Source organism: Haliotis rufescens, unplaced genomic scaffold, assembly GCF_023055435.1.
Source record: "Haliotis rufescens isolate VD_foot unplaced genomic scaffold, xgHalRufe1.0.p SCAF_57, whole genome shotgun sequence".
NCBI classification, from domain to species: domain Eukaryota; kingdom Metazoa; phylum Mollusca; class Gastropoda; order Lepetellida; family Haliotidae; genus Haliotis; species Haliotis rufescens.
Window position 1 is genome coordinate 1,154,221 of NW_025964301.1, and position 17,655 is coordinate 1,171,875.

General features: G+C 41.4%; 1 protein-coding gene across 1 annotated transcript; it reads left to right on the forward strand.

Moving 5' to 3' along the window:
• The first annotated feature begins 258 nt into the window (after nt 1–258).
• On the forward strand, nt 259–15,238 carry LOC124137882 (medium-chain acyl-CoA ligase ACSF2, mitochondrial-like). The gene is made up of 15 exons (XM_046504360.2): nt 259–311; nt 656–732; nt 1,735–1,785; nt 2,783–2,906; nt 3,916–4,011; nt 4,665–4,837; nt 6,540–6,631; nt 7,197–7,267; nt 8,013–8,120; nt 9,690–9,838; nt 10,006–10,153; nt 10,798–10,850; nt 11,702–11,759; nt 13,164–13,235; nt 14,958–15,238. Coding segments are annotated over exons 3-15 (1,203 nt in total). The 5' UTR covers nt 259–311; nt 656–732; nt 1,735–1,783; the 3' UTR covers nt 15,015–15,238.
• The last annotated feature ends 2,417 nt before the right edge of the window (nt 15,239–17,655 follow it).

Sequence of the window (17,655 nt, forward strand, 5' to 3'; positions counted from 1 at the left end):
TGAGTGAGTGAGTGAGTGAGTGAGTGAGTGAGTGAGTGAGTGAGTGAGTGGGTGGGTGGGTGGGTGGGTGGGTGGGTGAGTGAGTGAGTGAGTGAGTGAAACACTGTTTTCAATAGTATTTAAACGAAATATGTTAATACCTTTCGACTTTTACTTCTGAAGCTACTCATTTAGTAGTTGATGTCATATGTGATTATATATACGTAATTCTAAATCATAATTTGAAATGTGGAAAATGTATTGTCCTCTTTGTTTTTCAGCCCTTTCTTTTTGATCCGAAAGAGGTAACCCTGACACGATTAGTTGAAATCGTAAGTACAGTGTACATAACATTTTACCAAATGAAGTGTATTCAAAAAGATGTTTAGTATTGTTAATCATATAATTGTCATCACTACTTTGACATTCCGCTCTATGTTAGGGGATATTCGAGATTATTCTTGGGCGTTTTACTTGAATGATATGAACAATATTTATCTGATGGATAATATTCCTAGATACCATATCGTATTTCCAACCTATAACAACTTGTTACAGTAATTGTGCATCTGCATCAGTCCGTGGAATGTAACATCAGTTTGTACATCTAAGACCATTAAACAAAAGTTTGACATAGTATGTTCAAATAATGTTTCTGTATAACTTTTCTCGATAGATAAAACCGAAACTGATCATCTGCGGAAAGAATGAGCACTCGACTGTTGAAGAAGCACTAGGGAACATACTTGAAAGGTTTGGCTCGTTAGTTAGTTTCCCACATGACTCGGTGAAAAATGTATGTTATTCCCATTACAATACATTTGTACTAATGTTGTGGAGGATGAATACCATTTTATAGTGATTTGTCCGAAATATAATACGTTACTAGATAGTTATGTTCCAAAAAAAAATCGTAATTCATCCAGCACTGTTTACATGTATTTCGTTAATGTCAACATCTAAATAAAGATAATTAAAAACCTTTTTATGCACATTTATCATGCCAATGATCGTATGATATAACCAAACCATGTTCTGTATTTCTTAAATTAGTTTTCTACATCACGATTTTACTGTGCACAGTTGCATTGTATGCTGTGAATCTAGCCCGCTGAGCCTACATTCTTACGAAATAAACAACATCTATTTCTCGTCATGACGGGCACATATGTGGCCGACGCCGCTGCTGTTTTTCTGTGCAGTTGCGTCCCTTGGGCGTATCAGTATCCTATGACCGTGGGTTGAACATCAAGACTCGCCCTGATTATGATACTTGGTTTGTCACCAGGATGCCTGTCTGTCTTTCGCCAAAGTGTTAAATGTTTAAGAGCTGCTTCCTTTCGGGTTTTGCCGTTAAAAAGCCTATTGACTCGCTCACACGATTACGATTCCTGAATAGTGCGCTGCCTCCATACACTAATCTACAGTAAACTACGGTTATAACGAACTCAAAGGGACCACTAATTTTAGTTCGTTATAACCGCAGTTCGTTATAAGCATATATACAGCATATAAACAACAAATGGCTGGGACTAAAAAATAAGTTCGTTATATCAGTCAGTTCGTTATAAGCGTGTTCGTTATAAACGTAGTTTACTGTATTATACAAGCAGGGTGTCTTCCGAACATTTTCTATAATATGAGTAATTGTAGGTTAATACTGATTGAATAATGTGTGTAATTGTAATATATACATTGAATTGAAGTATGACATCAAATAACACGTGCATGAATAAATATTATATTTCTTTTCAGAAATGGGGATTGTTACTGTGTTTCTTTCGGCACTTCCGATTCCAACAAAATGTGAGTCTGAATGACAGAATTATGTATTATTTTCTTGTTTCCAAAAATAATTATGAATTGTTTGTGATACCGATTTGGATGTCTCGGGTTGATAGCTTTTGAGTGATTTTGATTTTAACCATTTATCCTTGATATCTTTGGAATTTCTAGTGTTGTACACGGGTCTCATTTTGGGGAAATACAACAAGTAAACAGACAGTTCCAATTTGTGAATGGGACAAACTATTTGTTCCTTGACGTGGTTGCTATTGAACAGCATGCCTCTGTTTTTGTAAATTTGAAAAAGCATGCAAATGGCACCTTCATCTATAATCCACCTTTATCAGAATATGAAGGGATGTCGCGTTTGTTTGTACACGTGACCAGTTCTTTTTCTTTAATATTTTTGGATAATATTACTTACATGTGTTATTTGGATGTTATACAAAAAGGTCTAAGTTAAAGTGACAAAACCCTTTCCATTATCATAAGATATCGCTGCTGTCTAGTTGTAGTCTGTCTGTCTGTCTGTCTGTCTGTCTGTCTATCCATCCAAGTTTATAAATTTGTATACACTTACACATCGGGAGACTTCTATCCCAACGGGGGCCACGGAGGTCGTGTCGTCAAAGATGCCGCTATTTGCTGCGGAGTTGCATCCCTTGGGCTCGCCAGAAACCTATGATCTCTGGTTCGACTTCCGGTTCACCCCGATTATGTTTCAAGGTCTGTCGTTCTCGTGGGTTTCACTAAAGTGGTAAACGTCTGAAACCTGCATCACCTCGGACTTTTCTAGCACACCACACTTACACGCGGTGATCTGGAAAACTGTTCAAAGCGGCGTTAAATACAACTCACTCACTATATCTGAACGATTTGGTAGCGTTATCGAATTGTGATAACAAGTTTATAGGATTAGTTTATTGCACCGACATCACTATCCATAACATGAAAAAGTGTAATAATTTACTCAAAAATCGACCTCTGGTATTTCTTATATCAGCACCTATGTTTGCAGGGCAGGAACATTTTGTAGCCACAAGGAGTTCTTAAAGAATGGAGAGGCTGTGTCAGAAGAACAACTACAGTCTTCCAAACGCCATGTTTCACAAGACGATAATGCGTGGATGTTATCGTCAACTGTATGTATTTCATATTTCTTAATATTTTCATATGTACGGTACATGACTTCAGAATTTCAAGTATATGATTCATATGCATACTTCTAAAATAGCAATTATTCACTTTACTGAGTTTACCAATAATTGTTATGACTATTGTTATTAATGGAGTATGGGGGGGGGGGGGGGGGGGGGGGGGGGTCGCACGGGTGGCCCAGTCGTCTTGGACTATTCGTCAGTCCAGCCAACATATAACTCCATAATTGCAGCCTAGTTTGGCAAGGGTGGAAACTGGACCCTTGCCTCATGAAGATGGTCCTGACCAAACCGGCACAAATAGACAGCCGCTCTTGTCCGATCGCGATCTGGTTGGGACCAGTTGAAACTCGATCTAGGATCATTTTAGAACAAGTTCACCCAAAGGTAGTAGTGAGTGAGTGAGTGAGTTGGGTTTAACGCCACTTTTAACAGTATTCCAGTTATATCGCGGCGTGTCAGCTTAATGTGGGAGGAAAGTCCGAAGTGATGCAGGTCTCAGACTTCGTTGAAACCAACGAGCACGGGTATGGTGCTGACAAACCTAGAAACATAATCGGGGCGAACCGTGATTCGAACCCACAATCATAGGTTTCTGGCAACTCTGCACAGCGGCGCCTTAGACCCCCCCCCCCCCCATGTAGTATCATGGCTGTTCGGGACGTACTTAATCACTGTTCACACCACTAGTACTGTTTGACGATTACTTTGTCTGTACCGCCAACTGTATAGGGGGCGGTGGGGTAGCCCAGTGGTTAAAGCGTTCGCTCGTCACGCCGAAGGCCCGGTTTCGATTCCCCACATGGGCACAATGTGTGAAAAGTATTTCTTGTGTCCCACGCCGTGATATTGCTGGAATATTGCTAAAAGCGGCGTAAAACCATAGTCACTCACTCACTCCAAAGGTATACCGCCATTCGTCTAAAGCAATATTTATTTCTTCGCAAAATCGCTACCTTCAGAAGTGAGGTACAGAGATGCTTATATGTTTTAGGGAACAACAGGACAACCGAAACTGATATATGTGGGGCATCATGCATTGGTGAACTTTGCCAAATTTTCTGTCATCAGAAAGAATCCCCAGAAGAAGGTTTTTATTGAATATTATTTTTACTGAAATTTGTTTGTTTGTTTGTTATTTCACGCCACCTTCGCAATATTCCCGCAATGTGACGGCGCGGTCTGTAAATAATCGAGTCTGTACCAGACAATCCTGTGATTTATATTATGAGCATCGACCCAATTGGGTTACGATGACATGCATCAACCAAGTCGGCCGGACAACCTGATCCCGTTAGTCGCCTCTGTATGGGTCGCTGAAGACCTATAATAACCCATTAGTCGTATCTTGCGACAAGCATGGGTTGCTGAAGACTTTTTCTAACCCGTTAGCCCTTTCTTACGACAAGCCTGGGTTGCTGAAGACTTTTTTCTAACCCGTTAGTAGTCTCTTACGACAAGCACGGGTTGCTGAAGACATATTCTAACCCTTTAGTCGCCTTATACGACAAGCATGGGTTGCTGAAGACATATTCTAACCCTTTAGTCGCCTCATACGACAAGCATGGGTTGCTGAAGACATATTCTAACCCTTTAGTCGCCTCATACGACAAGCATGGGTTGCTGAAGACCTATTCTAACCCGGATCTTCACGGGTCTGACTATGTTTGAGTGCTGTTGTTATAGTATGTGGTATTAGCAGGGAATATTTAACCTCGGGCCTGTTCCTCTGCTGTGTTCCAGCCGCAAGTCGAAGCGTGGCTTAACACTAACAACGATGACATCATGCCTGTCACCCAGGCTCTGGCTATTTTGTATCACTGGAGGTTGGATCACGTGGGCCTCATGCTGCCGAGTACTCTCGACTACACAGCGGAAAGTGTGCAGACACTCACAGAGATCATTGAAAGAGAGAAGTGTGTATATTCATTTTCACATACGTATTATACAATAACACTGTTTGGTACAATCTTTTAAGATTTGTCCTGTACAATCGTGGATTATTCTCATAACAGTAATTACACATGTGTATATAGAGGTTAAAACATCTTAAGATTGTTGGGGCGGTCAAGTAGCCTAGTGGTTAAAGCGTTCGCTCGTCACGCCGACGACCCGGTCTCGATTCCCGACATGGGTACAACGTGTGAAGCCCATTTGTGGTGACCCCCGCCGTGATATTGCTGGAATATTGCTAAAAGCGGCGTAAAACCATACTCACTCACTCACTGAAGATTGTTTGTATAATTGTGGAATATCAGAATTTTCCAAGATGTTGATGACGTGGCTAAACATTACAGCACCATCGCATAAGTATGTAGTTTGCTTCATGGGAATGAATATGTGTTCCGTGCCCAAAACAGACAATTTGATTTTCGAGAAAACATTGAATTCTACGTTCAACGAGTTATGTAAAATAATGTTGTGAAATATAGGTCTGCCATTCGTATCCACACGTACTGGTGAGCTCCATCAATATGTAGGAATACTCTCCATCCAGGTCGCATATATGTATGCACACGTCAGTGCCATCAGTAGGTAGGAATACTCTCCATCCAGGTCACATATTTGTATGCACACGTCAGTGCCATCAGTATGTAGGAATACTCTCCATCCAGGCAACCTATTGGTATCCACACGTCAGTGCCATCAGTAGGTAGGAATACTCTCCATCCAGGTCACATATTGGTATCCACACGTCAGTGCCATCAGTATGTAGGAATACTCTCCATCCAGGCCACCCATTGGTATCCACACGTCAGTGCCATCAGTAGGTAGGAATACTCTCCATCCAGGCCACCCATTGGTATCCACACGTCAGTGCCATCAGTAGGTAGGAATACTCTCCATCCAGGCCACCTATTGGTATCCACACGTCAGTGCCATCAATAGGTAGGAATACTCTCCATCCAGGCCACCTATTGGTATCCACACGTCAGCTCCATCAGTATGTAGGAATACTCTCCATCCAGGTCACATATTGGTATCCACACGTCAGCTCCATCAGTATGTAGGAATACCTTCCATCCAGGCCACTATTGGTATCCACACGTCAGTGCCATCAGTAGGTAGGAATACTCTCCATCCAGGCCACCTATTGGTATCCACACGTCAGTGCCATCAGTAGGTAGGAATACTCTCCATCCAGGCCACCTATTGGTATCCACATGTCAGTGCCATCAGTAGGTAGGAATACTCTCTATCCAGGCCACCTATTGGTATCCACATGTCAGTGCCATCAGTAGGTAGGAATACTCTCTATCCAGGCCGCCTATTGGTATCCACACGTCAGTGCCATCAGTAGGTAGGAATACTCTCCATCCAGGCCACCTATTGGTATCCACACGTCAGTGCCATCAGTATGTAGGAATACTCTCCATCCAGGCCACCTATTGGTTTCCACACGTCAGTGCCATCAGTAGGTAGGAATACTCTCTATCCAGGCCACCTATTGGTATTCACACATTCTGGTTGGTATTATTTAGTAAACATATTTCCAACATTATTTCAAAAATACTTTAAGTATTTAAATCATAACCCGTTTTTGATCTCCTTGCCAAATTATGGCACCGCGTATTGACTGACCAACGGACATGTGTTTACATTTGACAATGGGTTTAGGATCACGACGATATCTATGCTGCCTTTTTGGGTTGTTGGGTTCATGGAACAAGATACAACTTCCAGATACAATCTGTCGTCGCTCAGATCCGGTAACACCACTTCCTGTCATTGTCATTGTTATCAAATGTTTTTCACAATGTTTTTATAAGATAGAATATTGATCACTGACCAGTTTTCTTCAGAAGATTGTCCTTTTAATATCTGTATAATGCTGTACTCGTCTTTAATAGGAATTTAGATGTATGAAATCCACGAGGACATGAAACCTTTATGGATATCAACTTCTTTATAGTTTATAGTGGCGTCTCAGAGCTACTTCTTGCCTCCCCATCAACATGGATGCATATCAGCTTATATATATATGAACTCATTACACTTACTGACCGCCTCCGTGGTCTAGTGGTAGAGCCTCCGCTCGGCATTAAGGGGCTGAAACAAGGACTGGTCGGCTCGGTCTCAGTCCCCATCTCACCTCATTACACTTACTCGATATTCACCTGATGAATGGGCAAGACAAAGCCCTGATACATCATAACAAAAACTAAAGTTGTTACATATAAAAGTTTCAAATCTTCCTTAACGCTGTACTGTTTGAACAAAACATTATACTTCATACGTTCATATTTGTACCACGATGAACATTTTTGATTATAGGTTTACTTGTTACCCAGGCTGTGAGCAAAGAAGTTCGACGGAAAATAGCTGAGGAATATTCCGATTTTGTGGTAGGTTGGGCTTCCTTACTCACAAATACGATTGACCCGTGAAGATCCGGGGTAGAATAGATCTTCAGCAACCCATACTTGCCGTAAAAGACGACTTTGTTTGTCGTAAGAGGCGACTAACAGGATCGGGTGGTCAGGCTTGCTGACTTGGTTGATGCATGTCATCGTGTCCCAATTGCGTAGACTGATGCTCATGATGTCAATCACTGGATTGTTGGGTCCAGGCTCGATTATTTACAGACCGCCGTCATATAGCTGGAATATTGCTGAGTGCGGCGTTAAACAACAAACAACTTGTTATCTCTTACCGTTGTTGTTAATCTGCTCACCACAACATGTACTGCATCTTTACCTCTCATCACTTGGTTGTTGTCACTCCAGCTTGGGACCGCCTCCGTGGTCTAATGGTAGACCGTCCGCCGGGAGAGCGGAGGGGCTAAAACAAGGACTGGTCGGCTCGGAGGCAGTGTACTGTGTCTGAGTGGGGTATTCATGTTAAACTGCGGCATGGTATCTCAGTGAGCTAGCACTATAAATCGGCATCAGCCCGGACTAGTACAAGCAGCCACACAAACACGTGCATGCACCTCGCTATACAAGTGCAATAATCTTGGACGCGACGTTAAACCAAATTTCACCTCACCTCACCTCACTCTAGCTTGACAACGGTGTAAGAATCTACATCGAAACGCCGCTATAAACCAGAAGTTGGTATCCAAGTTGTACCTTTTCTTACTTTGTCCAGGTAGGTTTCGGGGCAACTGAGTTCCTGACGGCCATGACCACGTCTCCTGACATGACGACAAGGGAGCAGTTCATCTCGTCGGCGGGATATGCTATGCCGCATGTTGAGGTACATATAATGTTTCTTGCCGACCGTCTCCGTGGTCTAGTGGTAGAGCGAAAGGTCCGAGGTTCGATCCCCGACCGCGTCATTCCAAAAGACGTTAAAATATACTTTGTAACTTGTATGTATTTAAGACTGCATGTGAACTATATTCTGTAAACCTATTGTGTGTGTCTTCCAAAAAGAAATAAAATCATAAAAAAGACTTTGTTCAACAATCATATCAATGTTAGGTACGAACTGTGTTCATCAATCACCATGATGACCCTGTTCACTCTGTTCATCGGTGTGACCGCCTCCGTGGTCTAGTGGTCCGCCCGGAGAGCGGAAGGTCCGGGGTTCAATCCCCGGCCGCGTCATACCAAAAGACGTTAAAAGATGGTACTTGTTGTTTCCCTGTCTGGAGCTCGGCATTGTGGGGCTAAAACAAGGACTGGTCGGCTCGGAGTCAGTATACTGCGTCTGAGTGGGGTATTCATGTTAAACTGCGGCATGGTATCTCCGTGGGCCAGCACTATAAATCGGCATCAGTCCGGACTAATACAAGTACATACACGCGCGCATGCACGTCGCTATATAAGTATTGGAGGCGACTTTAAACCCGCACCACCTGTTGCCAAACGCTACACCTGCCGTGCAACGGCGGTCTGCATGCAATCAAGTCTTGATCACACAAACCAGTGACAGTGGACAGGCCACCTAGCGAAACTATAGCACGTTTACCGATTTCTTTTAGCCATTGTCATGGGGGTGTCTAATTTTAACTCCTTCTATCGTCATGTCTTGAAGTAAATTTAGTTTCTTTGAAGAACAACATCGAGCTTATCACATTGATGTACAGTAAACTACGTTTATAACGAACACGCTTATAACGAACTGACGGATATAACGAACATATTCTTGTCGCTAGAATTTGCTGTAGTAAAGCTGTATATATGCTTATAACGAACTACGGTTATAACGAACTAAAATTAGTGGTCCATTTGAGTTCGTTATAACCGTAGTTTACTGTAATAACATTCCAGTATTTGGCATACTGAGTATCAGGATATTTGCACTCCAGAGCGACAGCGACCGAAATATAGACATATTCTCATACATTTTTGGCAAACATCAAGTTGATAGTAATGACTGGAAGGACTTTGTACTCCTGGTATTTAGCGATCAGGTGACAAGAGAACTGTGTCGAGAAGTTTGAAGAAAATCAAATAAATGAAATGATTCCATCATATTCTTTGACGCCATCAGACATTTGGGGCGGTGGGGTAGCCTAGTGGTTAAAGCGTTCGATCGTCACGCCGAAGGCCCGGGTTCGATTCCCACATGGGTACAATGTGTGGAGCCAATTTCTGGTGTCCCCTGTCGTGATATTGCTGGAATATTGCTAAAAGCGCCGTAAAACCATACCCGATCACAAAACAATCCATTAGATATTGAAGTGCCCGGATCAAAAATAACAATCCTCCGAACGCAGTATTACACACCTACCTCCTATGAAGTACATAATCTCGCTCATCCATATTGATAACATTAGCCTTCTTGGATTCATATGATTTTATTCAATTTTGTTTTTAGATCAAGGTGATAAATGATGAGGGTGACATCCTAACGGTCAACAGTATTGGGGAGCTGTGTTTCCGGGGCTGGCCACGGTTCAATGGATATCATACCAGTTCCGCCAATACACAGAAGGTCCTTGACGCGCGGAACTGGTTCCATTCTGGGTAATTCGTTTGTATTTAATACCTTTTTTGTAGCGTATAGATATTTAGAACAATAATTATTTCAGAGGATTGGAGAAAGCAGCAGCTGAGCTGATCTGTTTACCAAATACGAAAGCAGGCTAACATAGGATGTTGTAGATACAGGACTATTTTCTTGTTTCGCGCAGTGATATTGGAAGCATGGATTCCACTGGTCACGTGGAAGTATTGGGTCGTAAGTCAGACTGCATCCGCTACAAAAAGAAGGGCGATGTCGTCTACCCGGAAGTTGTTGAAGCTGCAGTGAGACAACACGGGAAAGTTCGAGACGTGAAGGTACAACTGACATGCGCAAATACGTCACAGACCGAGATCATTTGTAGTCTAGATTTAGATCGCGGGCAGTCTAGTTCAGTATCACTGACTTCACTGGCCGCGTCATACCAAAAGACGTTAAAAGATGGTACTTGTTGTTACCCTGTCTGGCGCTCGGCATTAAGGGGCTAAAACAAGGACTGGTCGGCTCGGAGTCAGTATACTGTGTCTGAGTGGGGTATTCATGTTAAACTGCGGCATGGTATCTCAGTGAGCTAGCACTATAAATCGGCATCAGTCCGGACTAGTACAAGCAGCCACACATACACACACACGTACATGCACGTCGCTATATAAGTGCAATAATCTTGGACGCGACGTTAAACCCAATTTCACCTCACCTCACCTCACCTCACCTCACCTCACCTCACCTCACCTGTTCATCAGTGAGGTTTTATGTCTCATATAAATAGTGTGAGTGAGTGAGTTGGGTTTAACGCCGCTTTTAAAAGTATTCCAATTATATCACGGCGTGCCAGCTTAATGGTGGGAGGAAAGCCCGATGTGATGCAGGTCTCAGACGTTTACCACTTCGGTGAAACCCACGAGCACACCATGCTTCCAAGTTTTGTTCACCTGCATGTCTCGCTATTCTAATGTTCCAGGTCGTGGGTGTGAGCGACGACAAATTTGGTGTTGCCATTGTTGCTTGCGTCATGTAAGTACTGAAATATGCGTATGTGTATCTTTATTAAAGACCCGTGAAGATCCGGGGTAGAATGCCATGCTTGCCGTAAAAAGCGACTCTGCTTGTCGTAAAAGGCGACTAACGGGATCGGGTGGTCAGACTCGCTGACTTGGTTGATGCATGTCATCGTATCCCATTTTCTTGGATCGATGCTCATGATGTCAATCACTGTATAGTCTGGTCCAGACTCGATTATTTACAAACCGCCGTCATATAGCTAGAATACTGCTGAGTGCGGCGTTAACAACAAACAAACAAAGGCTTAATGTAGGCATCCAGAATTATTGGTAACGATATGAAACTGTCGTCATAAATGATTGTTCATGTTCAGAGGCGCCTCATTAAATATTTTATTTTTTAATCCTACAGGCATGCAAGAGCTACGTGTCTTTATAGGACCGCCCGGTTAAATCCTACATTTAATGCTCAAATCTGTGAATGAACGTGTTCCTAGCACATTGGCCTATCACATTAAACATTTTATGCAACATTTCTATGCAACTGCATAGATACCCCTATGCACTCTATACATTTACAAAAATAATCCAGTCGGAAACATTGTTACATTATTCACAATGTAAGTTTCTATTCACGCAATGTTAACAACTTAGGAACTGTGATATTTTGTTCATACTTTGAGAGTTAAAAACAACAACGATGATGATGATGATGGTGATGATGATGGTGGTGGTGGTAATGATGATGATGATGATGATGATGACGATGATGATGGTGACGATGATGATGATGATACATGACAGTATTATGAGCCAGTGGCCTAATCCTGTCCGTCCAAGTTATTATATTCACATGTGTTTCAGATTACGCGAGGGTGCTGTAGCCAAGAGCGAGGACATAACGACATTTCTGCTCACTAAGGTGAGGGGATGCTAAAATAATTAGGATTGACTATCAACAGGTAATCTTTCTGTAGGGAATGAATGGTCTATGTACAGAGCATTATTGTCAAGGATACCTGAATATTCACTTGAGGTAGTTCAAGCAGATTGTCATCGGGCGAGATAGGATAAGGATCATTTTTAAATGTCAAATTTGAATATTTAACAAATATTCCAGCTATATGACGGCCGTCTGTAAATAATCGAGTCTGGACCAGACAACCCAGTGATTGATATCATGAGCATCGATCCACGCAATTGGGATACGATGACATGCATCAACCAAGTCAGCGAGCCTGACCACCCGATCCCGTTAGTCGCCTCTTACGACAAGCATAGTTACCTCTTACGACATGCATTAGTTGCTGAAGACCTATTCTAACCCGGATCTTCACGGGTTATGTGAGTATGAGCAACTCCTCGACCCAAAATGAATTGCCTACCATATGGCCCTGCTGTTACCTAAAAACCAGCTTGTGTCAAATACTTGCTCTTAGAAAACATTTCCTGAAACGTTTTCCTTACTGTGTATGTAGTGTTGATGTAATTTGTCTTCTTTACGAACTTGTCACTTTATTTGTTGTCAGTTTGTGATCGATTCAACGGTGAATGTTGATTATTACTGTAATTGGAATAACATTGTCATAAACACTATATACGTTCTTGCCACAAGTACACTCGATGGAAGGAATTCAACCTACAAATGACTGTTTAGAGCGTCATGTATCTCAAGTGTTTCTCTTTACTGGTAATCACCAAAATATCTGCATTCGTACACTGCAAACGTAGCTCAAAATAAATATAACGCTTTTAGTTTCCGCAAAACATAAAATATAACGTTTTTAGTTTCAGCAAAAAATAAATATAATGTTTTTAGTTTCCGCAAAAAAAAGATTTAATGTTTTTAGTTTCCGCAAAAAGTAAATACAACGTTTTTGGTTTCCACATAATCAGCAACACGCTATCGTGTCCCTCATTATCACTTGATTGTCTGGTCAAGACTCGATTGTTTACAAGAAGTCGTCGTATGGAAATACTGATATGAGGCGTTTGGCAAAATAAAATAAAAAGTCTTTCTTGTGTGAGTGATGGGTACGGCTGGAGCAGGACATGCTTACCATTTTGGCGAACACCTGGTGTCATCACTGATCCCGGGGCGGTCGGGTAGCCGAGTGGTTAAAGCGTTCGCTTGTCACGCCGAAGACCCTGGTTCGATTCCCGACATGGGTACAATGTTTGAAGCCCATTTCTGGTGTCCCCCGCCGTGATATTGCTGGAATAATGCTAAAAGCGGCGTAAAACCATAACACTCGCTCATCATTGATCCATTAATACGGCGGTCGTAGACACAACTCACCCCCCTTTTTGCAATGTTTTTTTCAAGCTGCTTGAAAGGGACCGACCAGACCGTGTTCTATTCTTAGATGAGTTTCCAAAAGTTGGAGCACGAAAGAAGGTAATACTATGTATTTATTCATTTAATTTATCCGAAACTGGTGTGACAGAGATTTCTTATGAATATCAATATATAAAGGGCTTTGTCGCTTTCATTCAGAATGCATGCTGATAATAACCTAACGACTATGGCCAGAATGCATTACGTTCCGTGTTACAAGTTGCTGATATGCTATTGTGATTATGAATATATGTCAAAGAGTTACACATATCTCACCCTGGTCGTTCTACATATCCACCTGCATGAACCGAAGAGCTATCAATCACGACATGTTATCATTCGTTCACTATCTATTTCAAAGGACACCAAAAGTGATTAATGAGTCTTAGTAGATGGAAACCCCAAACTATGACAGATAGGTTATTATAACAGCAACGGGACAAAAATAATATCCCATAGACAGATACAGTAAAATACGTTTATAACGAAAACGCTTATAACGAACTGACGGATATTACGAACTTAATTTTTGGTCCCGGCCATTTGCTGTATAGGTGTTGTATATATGCTTATAACGAACTACGGTTATAACGAACTAAAATTAGTGGTCCATTTGAGTTCGTTATAACCGTAGTTTACTGTACTTAAATGTGACTCTTTGTAAGTGGGGTATTTCAAGATTTGAATGAATGCAAAGAACACTGTGGCATCGATGGCTGTTAATGGTGTATACTTATTCCCTTAAGGTGAAAAACAACCTTCCTAGAATATAGGTAGTAGACACGTTGCCACACACACGCAAATACATGCTCACACTAAACGCCCGTGTGGAGAACTAGCAAAACTGACTTAGGGCACTGATACGAACCAATGGGTACTTGCAACTGGGGACGTATTATATTGCGACACATTAGATCGCTGGACCATTCCATGTTGGTATCATCCGAATTCAATTGTTGGCTTGGCTTCAAATGTAATTTGAAATGTAAACCATTTGTTGTATATTCGACCGCCTCCGTGGTCTAGTGGTAGAGCGTCCGCCCGGTGAGCGGAAGGTCCGGGGTTCGGGGTTCTATCCTCAATTTGAAATGTGAGTGAGTATGATTTTATGCCGCTTTTAGCAATATTCCAGCAATATCACGGCGGAGGTCACCAGAAATGGGCTTCACACATTGTACCCATGTCGGGAATCGAACCCGGGTCTTCGGCGTGACGAGCGGACGCTTTAACCACTAGGCTACCCGACCGCCCCAATTTGAAATGTAAACCATTTGATGTTCGATCCCCAATTTGAAATGGAAACCATTTGTTGTTGTATATTCGACCGCCTAGTGGTCTAGTGGTAGAGCGTCCGCCCGGTGAGCGGAAGGTCCGGTGTTCGATCCCCGGCCGCGTCATACCAAAAGACGTTAAAAGATGGTACTTGTTGTTACCCTGTCTGGCGCTCGACATTAAGGGGCTAAAACAAGGACTGGTCGGCTCGGAGTCAGTATACTGTGTCAAAGTGGGGTATTCATGTTAAACTGCGGCATGGTATCTCAGTGTCCTAGCACTATATGTTCGCCGCGAATAGCTGCAAAATTGCTGGTGCGGCGTTAAGCAATATTCACTCACTCACTCCTAGCACTATAAATCGGCATCAGTCCGGACATACACACACGTACAAGCACGTCGCTATATAAGTGCAATAATCTTGGACGCAACGTTCAACTCAATGTCACCTCACCTTGTTCTATATTCAGACATTTTTATTCGGTGTAATAGTATCTTGTTTATCTACAGGTGTCCCGACCTCAGTTGACAGACATTGTCAAGAAGATACTCGTATCTGATGTGTGAGCGCATGCGCCAAGTGTACCACATTGTGACATTGTAGGAATATCGCGGTGGATATATATTTCCTACTTTTTTTTAAATTTTACGTTTCTAGTTCACTTTTTAAGAGATGCGGCTATAAATCCATCTAAACAATAACGTATTTGCACACAAAAACAATACAATAAGACAGTTTGACAGAAAATGGAAAAAATTGGCAAATGAATTGTCTGGTTAATATGTCTCTATTTTTTAAATATTTTTTTAACATGAACAATTTCCACTAATGTACTGTAAGGATTTAGCTTCACACCTAGTTAATAAACATGGCAAATGTAGCCTGCCCGTTTCACCATTTGCAAACATTGTTGGACACCTGTAGCCAACTTAAGTTTGCTGACTGCTGTATAGGTATGTAACCTACACCTAACTGAATAAATAAAAAGAGAAAAAAAGATGTATTAGTTACTGGCTGTATTCAATGCCTGACTCCCGTACCAAATGTTACAGGTATCTAATAAAGGTAAACACAACTGGGTTTCGAAATGTAAATATGTCCTGTATATGAGGAACAGTAGTATATTCACCATCCACAATCTTTCTTATCTGAATTCATGTCATGCCTAAAAGATACCTGAACAGGATTGGCATAGCATGCTCCAAAACGATACCAACACATCATCATATTTATTGTTTAAAGTTACTTTTTGAAAGAGAGCTGACCTCAATTGTATATCTGTCAAGAAATTCAAAGTGACCCGAGCACAATTTCGATGTTTTTCACATAGTGCCTGTTGAAACTGGTAGATATGTTTATATACCACAAAGTGGTTGATTATGTAAATGTTGTAATTATGGATACATTGAGGATGAATATCACTTCCTATTAGTTTGCTCTGCGTACAAACAGCTACGTACAGAATATATACAAGAAACTTATAGCCTTCATCCTAATAAGATAAATGTTATCTTCTAATGGCCACAAGAGGCGGTACTTGTATTCAAAATATAGCTGTGTACCTTTATCATGCTATGCTCCAACGTAAAACTATTCTAGGGATATAATGTCATACATATTCTCTCTTGTCAACTCTTTTTTTTATAAATATGTTGTATGTATTCTACACGTCATGTAATCGAATGAAACACAGGCCGTTGGCATACATTTACCGAAATAAAGTGAATTTATGACTTTTCCAAAAGAAAATAAAAAAATAACGTATGTGATTTATGTACCCCCCCAAAAAACCGTAAATAAACTAAAGATAGGCACGTGAAGTTGTGTGACCTAAAAGATGATGATGGTTGAATATTATCTTATACATAGAACAAATATCACCAAATGAATGAGTGAGTGAGTTTGGTTTTACGCCGCTTTTAGCAATATTCCAGCAATATCACGGCGGGGGACACCAGAAATGGGCCTCACTCATTGTACTCATGTCTGGATTCGAACCCGGGTCTTCGGCGTGACGAGCGAACGCTTTAACCACTAGGCTACCCGACCGCCCCTATCACCAAATGAAGAGAAATTAGCAATGATATATATACTCAAGGGAAGTTAAAACGCAACTGATTCTTTCATATTGCCATAGTTACTCGGTCATACGATGACAGATAGAGGGAGGAGGGGTAGCCTAGTAGTGAAAGCCTTTGCTCCGGGTTCGATTCCCCACATAGCTACACTGTGTAAAGCCCATTTCTGGTGTCCCCTGCTGTGATATTGCTGGAATATAGCTAAGCGCGGTGTAAAACCTTCATTGCTGTGTATATTATCTGATTAATGGCCAATACGGTTATTGGTTTATGTATGAGCTGATGTATAGCCAATCCCTTCATTGTTGTGTATATGAGCTGATGTATAGCCAATCCCTTTATTGTTGTGTATATGAGCTGATGTATAGCCATTACGTCATTGTTGTGTTTATGAGCTGATGTATAGCCAATACGTCATTGTTGTGTATATGAGCTGATGTATAGCCAATACGTCATTGTTGTGTATATGAGCTGATGTATAGCCAATACGTCATTGTTGTGTATATGAGTTGATGTATAGCCAATACGTCATTGTTGTGTATATGAGCTGATGTATAGCCAATCCCTTTCTTGTTGTGTATATGAGCTGATGTATAGCCATTACGTCATTGTTGTGTATATGAGCTGATGTATAGCCAATACGTCATTGTTGTGTATATGAGCTGATGTATAGCCAATACGTCATTGTTGTGTATATGAGCTGATGTATAGCCAATACGTCATTGTTGTGTATATGAGTTGATGTATAGCCAATACGTCATTGTTGTGTATATGAGCTGATTTATAGCCAATACGTCATTGTTGTGTATATGAGCTGATGTATAGCCAATACGTCATTGTTGTGTATATGAGCTGATTTAAAGCCAAACCTTCATTGTGTATATGAGCTGATGTATAGCCAGTACTTCATTTTTGTGTATATGAGCTGATGTATAGCCAATACGTCATTGTTGTGTATTTCAGCTGATTTATAGCCAATACGTCATTGTTGTGTATATGAGCTGATTTATAGCCAATACCTTTATTGTTGTACACGTGAGCTGCCCTTATAGCCAATACCGTCTTTGATGTATATATAATATGATTTATAGCCAATACCTTCATGGACCTGCACATGAGCAGATTTTAT

Excerpts from the sequence above, each read along its gene's own strand:
- LOC124137882 (XM_046504360.2), top strand. Across the intron at positions 2,907-3,915 it reads CGTGGATGTTATCGTCAACT|GGAACAACAGGACAACCGAA; the intron begins GTATGTATTTCA and ends TATATGTTTTAG. Across the intron at positions 6,632-7,196 it reads TCTGTCGTCGCTCAGATCCG|GTTTACTTGTTACCCAGGCT; the intron begins GTAACACCACTT and ends TTTTGATTATAG.